Source organism: Corvus kubaryi, unplaced genomic scaffold, assembly GCF_017639235.1.
Source record: "Corvus kubaryi isolate FWS band 111438036 unplaced genomic scaffold, C.kubaryi_AGA036_p1.0 37256, whole genome shotgun sequence".
Classification (NCBI taxonomy): domain Eukaryota; kingdom Metazoa; phylum Chordata; class Aves; order Passeriformes; family Corvidae; genus Corvus; species Corvus kubaryi.
This window is the reverse complement of record NW_024581076.1, coordinates 469004-480304: the sequence shown is the minus strand read 5'-3', so window position 1 is coordinate 480304 and position 11301 is coordinate 469004. Positions and strand designations below refer to the sequence as shown.

The 11301-nt window shown below is 40.9% G+C and overlaps 1 protein-coding gene and 1 long non-coding RNA gene across 2 annotated transcripts in view; both read right to left on the bottom strand.

Annotated features, from left to right (window-relative positions):
- FUT4 (fucosyltransferase 4) overlaps positions 1–619 on the bottom strand; it is a 6583-nt gene extending 5964 nt beyond the window's left edge. The window contains exon 1 of the mRNA XM_042023680.1: positions 498–619. Within this exon, the coding sequence (XP_041879614.1) occupies positions 498–619 (122 nt within the window). The remainder of the gene's footprint in view (positions 1–497) is intronic.
- Positions 620–685: 66 nt separating this feature from the next.
- LOC121662512 lies at positions 686–8996 on the bottom strand. Its single transcript, XR_006015310.1, has 3 exons — positions 8912–8996; positions 1438–1503; positions 686–901 (listed from the first exon to the last, which is right to left on the bottom strand). It is a non-coding gene; the product is annotated as an uncharacterized LOC121662512 (long non-coding RNA).
- Between the last annotated feature and the right edge of the window lie 2305 nt (positions 8997–11301).

Sequence of the window (11301 nt, the reverse complement as noted above, 5' to 3'; positions counted from 1 at the left end):
GGCCCTCGCAGGGCACCGGCGGCGCCGGGGCCGGGCAGCGCATCCTGGGGCTGGGGCTGCTGCCGCCGCCGCCGCTCTGCCCCCACCCCCGGCCCCGGCGGCGGGGAGGTGCCGGTGCCACCGCCCCCCCTCCCGGCCATGCCGGCCCGTCCTCAGCCCTCCGCCTCCCGGCCCGAGTGCCGCCCCCCGCCCCTGGGTGCCGCCTTGCCCCGCCCGCCGCGGCCGCTGCCGCTCCGCCCTCGGGGAGAGCCGTGCTCGGGTGCCCGGCGGGGTTTCGCGGCCTCGCCCCTCCCCGGTGCGGCGGCACCGCCGCGGCAGCCGGGGTGACGGTGCAGGTGACGCCCGACCCGGGCCGCTCTGTTGCTCATGCCCGACTCGGGGCCGCAGAAGGAGTTTGTGTCCCCGCACTCGGGAGGGATCCCCTGCGAGAGCCCAGGCCCCAGCACGCACGGGAAGGGTTGTGGGGACCCTCACAAGGGGTCTCAGGGCGCCCGCACCCTGGCACCTCTGGTGGGTTGACCCTGGCTTGGTGCTGGGTGTTTATCACAGCCGATTTGTCACTGCCTTCATCAGCAAGGCAGAGGAGAGAAAATTTAACGAAAGGCTCTCTGGTCGACATAAGGACAGGGAGAGAGAACTCACCAATTACCGTCACGGGCAAAACAAAACCGATTTGGGGAAATTATTTATTGCAAATCAAATCACAGTAGGGTGATAGGAAATCAAACCAAAACTGAAAAGCACCTTCTCCCCACCCTTCCCATCTTCCTAGGCTCAACTTCTTTCACAATTTCTCTGCCTCCTCCCCAACAGCGGCACAGGAGGATGGGGAATGGGGTCTGCGGTCAGTTCATCACATGCTGTCTCCGCTGCTCCTTCCTCCTCACATTTGAATAAGTCACTTATTTAGGACAAAAAAAAAGAAAGAAAAAAATAGAAGTGACAGCTGCCACAGTAGCTTTGAATTCCTGTCAAATTCAATCAGTTTCAAGCACCTCTAGGAGGATTAACCATTTGGAAAACTAAAGGAAAAGAATTTGTAAAAGAGGATTCTTTTTGCTCCTTTACAGCTTTCTTATAATCATACATATTTACTTTAAAATCTCACAATTATTTAAAAACTACAAAACCTTATGGTTACCAGAAAATTACTTTTTCCAGCTCTGCTTCACAGAGTTGCTATGAAAAAGTACATCACATAGACTCAAAACTTTTTTCCTAAGTAATTTGCTTCAGTGAACTGAGAGGTTCTTGACTCACACAGTTCTAACAGTGTTTGTACAGAACTGGACAAGTTTCCAGCTCTGACATTGCACATGCTCATATCCAACAACTGTAGAATCAAGGTCCTCTCATATATATGTACGGAAGGCAGCAGAGTTACACCAGGCATAAATTCTCACTGACTGTTTGGATTTCAGCATAGATTTTACATACCACATACATCAAGGCACTACGACTTGACTCTGTATTAGTAAGAAAAGTGATTCAGGCCTGTTGACTCTAAAAAATAAAGCACAGTTGTGTGTGAGGGTGCTGTTAGGTTAGTAACTACGTTATGTACATTCATAAACCCATTGTACATAGTCCAAATGGTACTTGGGCTATGTACATAGTCCTTACATACTATGTACATAGTACTTCCATAATCCAGGCTGCAAGCACTCATAAAGTATAAGAAATGCCAACAGCTGTGGCTGGAGTTGGTATCTGGCTGCCTGCGCTTCACCATACAGCGTTGGTTGGAAGGAATCTCCAAGGAACACTAGTCCACCCTAGTGGATGAGGTGAATCATTGCCGGCGCTAGAGCCTCTCTTGATAAATAACACTGATTTTAGTCACAAAATGGGAATATGGGAAAGTTACTTTACTACAGTAGAAAACTGGAAAAAAAAATACAGAAATGCAATACCAAGGAGAGTAAAATCCTGTGAAGCCTTAATCTGTGCGTAGATTCAATCCAGAGCCCACCCGATACACGGAACACTACATAAAATGAACACAACACGCAACTGTTAGTTATTTTGTTTATTCAGACATTCTTTCAGATAATATGAGAAACCTGGGACTTGTGAAAGTGAGTGGGAGAGCTCAATTGACTTCCGTGGAATTCTGATTCACTCAATAAATTTGATCGTATCAGCTGCAATGACAGTTCTTATTTTCCTTCAGGAGCTTTCAGCATTGATACGTGACTTTAGAGGCGTCTTTATCTAGTCATGTTTTCATTTCCATTGCTTGAAGATTTGCTGCTAAGCATTCCAAATCCAAAGCCTGACCAGTTACATTGATGATGTAAGGCCTGACCCTGCCTATGGTAAGTCAACAAAAATGTTTGCATTAATTCAGCATTTATTAAATGTTTCAGGACAGCTTAACATAGAAATCTTTATAAGCCAAATAGTGACAAATTTGAAAGACCAAAAAAAAACCACCTTCCATTGTGACAATTCATAGCAAGAGTTGCCTAGTTACTTTTGATTTTTTTGCCATCTCACAGGGAAACTTCAGTGTGACTTTCATCCACACTGCAATGGCATCCATATTAAGACTATTGTTATACAGAGACAAATCTGTTGAATTATTTAGCATAAAATCAAAACATGGATTTCTGTGTTCCTCAACACAACATCAGCTAAACATTCCTAAACACAACATCTACACTGCATCTTAAAAAAAGCTATTACTGAAATCCACAGTAAGTTGTGGTTGTATATACAACATAGATACCCAGAATTATAACGATATTTGGTTTATTATAGCAAATAAGAATTTAATCATTTCAAGATGAGAGGACAGTAGCCTAAATTGTTTCTATGAGTAATACCTTAAATTCACCTTCATGTTACACCTGGCTCTGTGGAAACTAAATATATGTTTATATTTACATGTTGTAAGTAGTCCACTAGTTCACAAATCTTTTTAGAATTTATATCTAGAGCAAGATGAAATGTATATTTAAGACATATTTTAGAATTTTTACAAATTACAGATCTGACTGCTTTGTTGCTGCTGTCTTCAAACCCTCACGATATGAAAAATAACAGAAACACATTTTTAATTGGATATTCAACATAGTCACTACTGAAAGTAATGATAGATGTGCCTTCATCCACAAGTCTAGCAACCTCCTAGAAACCTTGGTGTAGTAAATTTAAAAGCCAGATGTGATGTGTTGCTGTAGAGTGAGGGATACAGGGAGCGACCTCAGTGTCAGGACCAAGGTTAGAAGTCAGATGTCCTCAGATCTGTGTGTAGGTGAGATGTTTTTCTCCCCTTTTTAATGTCTCATTTCTTGTCTAGAGAATAAATAGCAGCCTGGCAGTAACCTATATAAACTTCAGTTTGCCTCATTTCTGCCATAAGACACAGCATGTCCATGGCACGATCACATCAGCTACTCTGTGCTGGCAGCATTTTGTCAAGCGGTTTTGTTCACTCTGACTCGGGAAAAACTCCATGGACATCACTGAGAAGTACAACACGATGAAGGCTGAGCAGTGTTGCCAGATGCCTGAAGACCTCCCACAGGGAGCACATCTAGTTTTGTCTGCTTTGGAAATAAACCAGCCCAGGAGATAGCCCCATGGACTGAGGACCACACAGACTTCTTGGCACTGTATATGCAACTTGGGAGTGCTTTAACTGCTCCATGAAAACCACACCAAGTTCTCATGTTGCTGATAGTCAGGAATTTAAAATAAAATGCTGTATGTTAGTAATGAAGCTGTTGCAAAATAAAAAATATTTTGCTTATTTGAAGGTTGAATATTTGCCATCTCTAACAGCAGGAAATATTTTCGTCTGGAACTTCCCAACTGGCTTCCTCCTCTACTCTGACTCACTCTGTTTTGTCACACTTCAGAAATATTTAAGCCTAGAAAAGTCTTTGAAGCTATTTGTCAACTGTTTTACAAAGGCAGTTTAAAAGGTACTGCAAGACATGGTTGTGTTTTCAGTCACATCTATCAACCCAGACATTCTGTCAGCTGGGGAAACCTTGTGGAGTTTTTCATCCTAAGAAACTGTGATCAGGTTCAAAGCATAGCAGGATGCTGTCTGGTACCAAAATGACAGTAAGAATGATGCTGAAGTTCCTTCTTCAAAAATAGTCCCCATGGTTTCAATGCAAGTTTTGCCAAGTAAGAACATAAATTCTGTATGAAAAGGAGTGATGAAAGTTTTGTTCTGTATAAATTGCACACTTCGTATTTCAGCGTGAAGTTTAAATGCCTGTAATTTGATTACCTAGTGTTTCATATTTAGGATTATGATCTTTCTGCTTGGAAGTTTAAAATTCAGAAATACAACCAGAGATAAAAGATTCAGTTGAAAGTTGATGCCTGAACAGTTTCTGGACAGACAAACTCATGTTTCTGCATATGCAGCAAAGGCAATGTTAAAATATTCTGCCCAGCTACACTTGTGACTGTGAGCAATGTTGGATTAAAACCATGTGAAGTTGATATTTCCAGGTCAAGGCACAGGCATGAACAAATGTGCTGTGCACACTGTGAATGAAGAATCCTGTCCAGGACACTCCTCAATCTTCCATGGAAACACACAACTTTGTTGTTCGCCAGTGTAGACCACAGGCAAAATCAGAGCAGAAAATTTTCCTAGCAGTCCCACACGATCCTCAGACACTTAGACACTTGTGGGTACCAGAAAGCCAGAATTTGGCTCTCTGGATATTTGTTAGCAGGTATCAGTAATTTCAATCTTCCTTAGGTTTTTTGAGCACTGGACTTCATCTTATGCAGCCACAGTGGAAAGAGACAGTGATGTGCAACCAGCACTGATGCTCTCATTTTACCCAGTGAGCATCTCCCAGGACAGAGGGTGAGGATATGTGGCAAAACTTCTCTTTGGACATCTTTGAACATCAGGGATCAGGGCCATATCTCACTCCAGGAGACAAACCTAGCCCTAATCTGAAGTAAATTTCCTAAACCACATATAATCTAGTTATGGGGCTCTCAATACCAACTGCTTTAATAACTTGACCCCCTCCTGTTGTGCTTCATTACTTAATAATGTAGATGTAGCCTTGGAAAAATGTAACTGTTTAATCACTGTTACTAATACATGCAATGATGTAATCCTATAAGCAATGATAACAATTGTCTTTCAAAACACTAATGTTGAGTTTGGCAATGAAATAATAAAATAGAAAAGGAGAAAAGGAGAAAAGGAGAGCTGAACAGTTAGACAGTAAAAAGTCACTAGGATAAAATGTGAGCACAGTTAATTGAAATTACCCAACACCCTATTTAATGAAATATTATAAAGATATTATAAATATCACAGTAATGTTAATACTATTAATATTACACAATATGGTATTTTTTTAATTGCTATGTTTTATTCAGATAAAAGAGGAGACAAATAAAAAGGTCATGAACATGAATATATCAGACTAGGTAAGAATTACCCAAGCCTCATAATTGAGGTAATATATTCAGTGGAAGAGGTCTAACAGGAATTTCTCTTGTAGAAGGTCGCAAAAAAAGGAAGAGGGAAAAAATGTGCACCAAATGGTGCACCAAACCTGAGCTAGTGAAGGAATCCAAGATAGAGCCAGAAAGTATTTTCATTTGGAAAACTTTAAAACATGATTATGAAAGAGCATGAGAAAGCAAGGAGAGGGGAGTAGGATAAAAATAAAATGAAGCAGAAGCAAGATGCAACAAGCCTAATCAAAGCCTCTGAAAATCCAGTGTTTTTCCAATGTTATTGTGTGATTCATGATCAAATTTGCATCTAAAAAGTGGGAGCAGTATTTTCAAAAGGAGCTACTCCTCTAGTGCCTCAGGTACAATATTCAGTGCCAATAGTTTTTTTCATTTAGAAGTCAAATGGAAACACTGAAAAAAGTTGACTTGAAGCCAACTGAGGGGCTGTTTTGGTTTTGGTTTTTCTTTTATCTGTTCTCACTGATACAAAAATAAAATCAAGCTTTTAATGTCAGAGAAGAGTTCCAGACAATCAAAGAACAAACATCTAATTTAATTCACAGATAAATGTAAAAAAAACCCAAAGGAAATCAAAATCCACTTTCATAAAGTTGTCACTGAGACTTCCTTTTTAAAAATATTTAGTGTGTTATAGATACTTCCTGAGAAACTGAGAGCCCCAGAAACAAATCCCATCTCCACCTTTGAAGCAAGGTTATGATAGCAGGGTGGTGACTACAGGGGTGGCTTCGGCGAGAAGTTCTAGAAGCTTCCTCTGTGTCCAACAGAGCCAATACCATCTGGCTCCAAGACAGATCTGCTGCTAACCAAGACTGCACCAATTAGCAGTGGTGGTAGTGCCTCTGGGATAACAAATTTCAGAAGGAAAAAGTTACTGCACAGAAGCAATTGCAGCCAGAGAAGAGAGGAGTGAGAATATGTAAGAACAACCCTGCAGACACCAAGGTCAGTGGAGAAGGAGAGGCAGGAGATGTTCCAGGAGCCAGAGCAGCCTGTGGGGAAGACCATGGTGAGCCAGCTGTGCCCCTGCAGCACACGGGAGTCCATGGTGAAACAGCCTCTGGAGGACCCCATTTCTTTTCTGGTTTTATGCAGTACCTAGAAGGATCCGCATTTGTTTCGTAAGTGGCATGATAATACAAAGCAAAGTAATATTCATTTGGTGTTACCTCACTGTAATAATGGTTTAAGAGTGAGAATGGCAAGTTATTTCAGGTTCCATGATGTCTCTGTGGTTCTTTGATACTATGATAGCTCTTATATAGAGAGAATCTTATTTATGCTAAACTTTCATTAAATCAGGCTAGATACCAAATCATGAACTCTTGCCTTCTGAAATGCTCAGTTTAATGGATGAACTCAGCCTAAAGCATTATAAGGCATCTCTTCAATTATATTACAATCACCTGCTGGAACTTAGAATCCCTTTGAAAAAGAGAAGACTATGGAAATGTTGACTTTCACAGTTGCACATTTGTCAGCAAGAACGTCTTGTAATCTTTGGATTGTGACATCTTCATCACTGGTGGAAATATGGATCAGATTCAGCTACTTACCAGATTAAAAAGTAGCATGAAGATATGAATAAAACAACAAAAAGGAAATAGCTCCATATTCAAGCAGAACTTAATTCAAAATCCTATAAATACAGATCTACATTTCCAAAGGTAGCTAATTATGCTGATGTTTGATTTGACACATCAAAGCAGGCTCAGGTCTTCACAGCACTGACATTCAGCTATATGTAAAAAAGACAACATCTGCTCTAAGGATGGATGAGACACCACACAGTGAGCCCTCCAAACCACTGGTCACTTTTAGGGAAAGGCAGTAAAAGGAAGAAGCAAAAATGCATTAACTTAAGTTAGTTCAGCAATATGAATATATATTTTTTTTCTTTTTCTCTCTTCTATTTATATCTCTTGCATATTTTCCCTTCATTTTTTACAGTTTCTATCTCTGTGTTGCTGAACTGTATTCTCCTCTTTTCTGTTTCCTTCAGGAATTTCTAACTTTCCGTATGTCTCCTCTTTCATTCCCCTTATCAGTGCTTCTTCCTTTTCCTTTCACTAGTTCCTGTCCTTCTGGCACTAAACACAGTGGGCTCACCTTCTTTCTAGAAATGTCTCTTCCCTTTTGTCCATTTCTGTAGCCTGTTCCCCACTAGTGCCTCCTTTCTTCCCCAGATCCTTACACAGAAAAGAGTGAGTGAATGGAGCTGGTTTGGTGAATATAGGAGCTGAAGCCAGATTGCTCCCAGTGTTTCTCCCATTATGTATCTTTTCTGCCACCTCTTCTCTCACGATGTCTGCCCACCCACTGCAAAACAGGCAGCATAGCTAGTGAGGAGAGAAACACTTGTCTCTAGCAGTAGTCCCTAAGAATGAAGGTACATCCAAATTCCCAAAGGAAAATCAACAGATTTTCAGCACCTACATAAATCTGAATAAACTGCCTTGTTTTAAAGCTCTTCTTTCTTCATGGTTCTTAACAGGAAATGGAGAAGATCATGATCTTTGAAAACTCTGCTTGCCTTCACTAAAAGCCTGAGGTACATGAGCTTTAAAATGATGCCAACATCTCAAAACTCTGAATCATTCTATAGTTGTTAGGTCTGCTCTATAACTGAAGTGCTCCTACAAGTAGTAACTCTAAAGTAAAGGCAGCTTGGCAGAAGGCTGTACTAGTTAAACACTTCTTATACCAGTATTAACTTAATCCATGCTGCTCTTGTAAGATGCCACTATCTCCTGATCTCACAAGATGATGATACGCATGCAGCTTCCTGTATTTTTAAACCACTATCCCCCGAGAATGTGGGGAGGAGCTTCATGTAATGACAAAATATGCTGAGTTCATATATTCTGCAAGCTCATGGCACTAAAAATATTCCTTTTACAAGCTAACAAACTCTGTTTCCTTAGGGTTGGAAAAGAGTTAGGTTAGGAGAGAATGTGGGCACACACTATACTAAAATCTGTGAAGAACAGGTCTGCTCCACAAAAGCCACACTCCACAGCCTGTAAAGAGAGCATTTCCCAGAGCACCAGCTGACCATTGCAGGCAAATACTAAAATGCCTGAAAGAATACCTAGATCAAGCTCTTTTCAGGAGGTGTGCTGGAGGAGTGCTTTTCCAAACAATTGAATTTCTTAAGGTTGGACACTAAGAACAGTAAGGTTCATAATGAACATGAAACCAACACTCACCATCTATCAGTAGGAAACAAGTGATTATTCCACACATTTACAAAAGGTTTCAGAATATGAAATAAGGTGATTCAACACAGCAGTCCTGAACAGATTTCTTATGCAAAGATTTTGAAGTCTGTTGCCTACTTACTAAAGGAAGAAATGGGTTAGCTCTGCAGAAAGATGCCCTGCAACTTAAAAATGAGGTATTATAGTAAAAGTTTCTTATTATTGACTCTTACTTTTCATTCTTGCATGTCTTGAGTAGAATTGAGGCTGTAAAAGTAAATCCTTTCTGTTCTGTGACACTGGTTTCAGGCTTCTAATGGAGAAATTGTTTTTCACATTCCAAACGCCTTCCAGAGCCACTGTTAACAATTTGGCAAAAGAATAGCTTTATAACTGATTACTTCAGCTTCTTCTGGAATTAATATAATACAACATCATAATATTCTTCCATAGTTAATGAAAAGAGATTGACGTATTTAGAGAGCAATTCAGATTGCTAAAGGTCCACAATGCTCTCTACTGTTTGTAGAACACCTTAGGACTACTCAGGCTCCTAACTGAAGCAAGATATAGCTTGTCTATAACATATAAGAAACCGCAGTAATACCACTGATGCATCCAGCATCCTTTTTTGGTCATTCTGGAATAGCAAATGCCCTCATAAAAAATACAGAAAACAACAACACCCATCCCAAAAAAACCAAACCACACCAAACTAACAAAAAACCAAAGCCATCACCACCAGAACAAAATAAAAAGTTAATTTATTTTGTGGAAAGGTTACAATTTACTGGCATCTAATTTATTTTAAACAATACACTTTAGTAGTCTAAACTATGTAAATAGGTAACCATCCAACCTGACAACTGCTGTCTATCAGAGGCCAGGTCACTTAGTAAGCATTTCTAATTCTCCAAACAGCTGAAAAAGGAATTCAGTACTCACTGAATAATCTGTACACCAGCATCTATCTGTATTTATCATATTTATCATTTATCATTGTTATGCTATGCCTATATCATTATGCTATACATATAATTTCTGTACTGAGCTTGCTATAGATCCATATTATACAGTCCTGTAATAAATATTTGTGTAGTGTTTCTATATTATCTTTAGTACTTTAAGCCTTTGTAACACACATTTCTTTGGGAGACTCCTCAAAAGTCATGAGAACATACAAGGTAGCATCCATTTATTCAACCAGACTGAAATATTCCAGACAATTTTGATCCATTGGCAGATGGATGCAGAAAAAATAATTGTGTTCAACTCTCAGTAGGTTTAGGCACATGAGCGGATTGAGCAGACCAGTGTTAACATCTGCAATTCAGCTCTGTGTTCAGAATCCCTTTTCAGTCAACAGGAAAATAACAGGCACTTTTAGAGCATGACACGTGCAATGACAGGTAACTAGGACAGGTCAAAAGAACGTCCAAAGTGCCTTTTTTCCTCTGCTTGCTACAAACAGAGGCTACCTAAGTAATTCCCTACAGAGGCTAATCACAGTAATAAGAGTTGCAGGCTCAAAGGGGCTTTACGTCTACTGGGTACTGATTACATCAGCTAATTTATGTACACTTTTTTCTGTGAATCCAACTGTTTTAAATTCATTTTGAGTGAGTTTAGAATTGGGTTTCAATCCTACACAAGAGAAACAGTATTCTAATAACTACAGCACTTCTTTCAAAGAAAAAGGTAATGAAACCTCCCTACTGCTTAGCAATTGTTTCTGTTTTATTAAACTGATAGATCATATAGAATTATCCATGTTCTCTCTAGTCTCATAATTTCTGACCAAAAAAAAAAGAAAAGAGTAATAAAGACTATATGCAATTCTACTGTTTCTAAATGTTTTGCATGCTATTACATAAATGTTCTGGGTTGGTTTTTTCATAATAACAATTTTGCTATAGTTCCTCAAAACAATCACTTGTCCTGACAAACACTTGCCATTTGCTGATAAAGAGGAGTACCTGCAGCTGGATGTTTAACATTGCATTCTTCTTTCTCAAAATGAAGGTGCTCCTCAAGTATTTCTTTAACTCTCCTAGGTAGCTCCACATGCACACATTTCTGGCCTGTTAGTAAAACATAGTACAAAACAACCAGTTATTGTAAAACCCCTGAATGCTGACATGCTTTGCTGAGTGCAAAGTCAAGTTGTGCTGCTCTGCATCTGTCTTCAACACACTGTGAACCCAATCATTTACAAATATATGATAGTGTTCAGTCTGGCCCTTCTCCCCGACATCGAGCAATTCCTCAGGATACGAGGATGGTACAGGACAGGACCCTGGTGGGTACACCCAGATGGGGTGTGCTGGTAATCAAAGTCACCCCAGGGCACTCGGGGAGACGGCCACTGTGCCTCCCCATGGCAGACATCCCCAGGCAAGGGCCGTGGATGGAGAGGCACCCAAGAAGATGTCCTTGCTGCAGAAGTCTCCAAGGCGCTGAAGAGGGATGCGGGCACCCCAAGGCACCAGGGCAGTCTCTGCCAGCCAGCGCGCTACTCGCAGCCCTGCCGCGGTGCTGGGGGACATCAGTGAGGAGCCGCGGGGAACGGCTCTGCTCCCGAGGGGACACCGCGGGGTGGGGCAGGGGCGGCCGGGGACCGGGC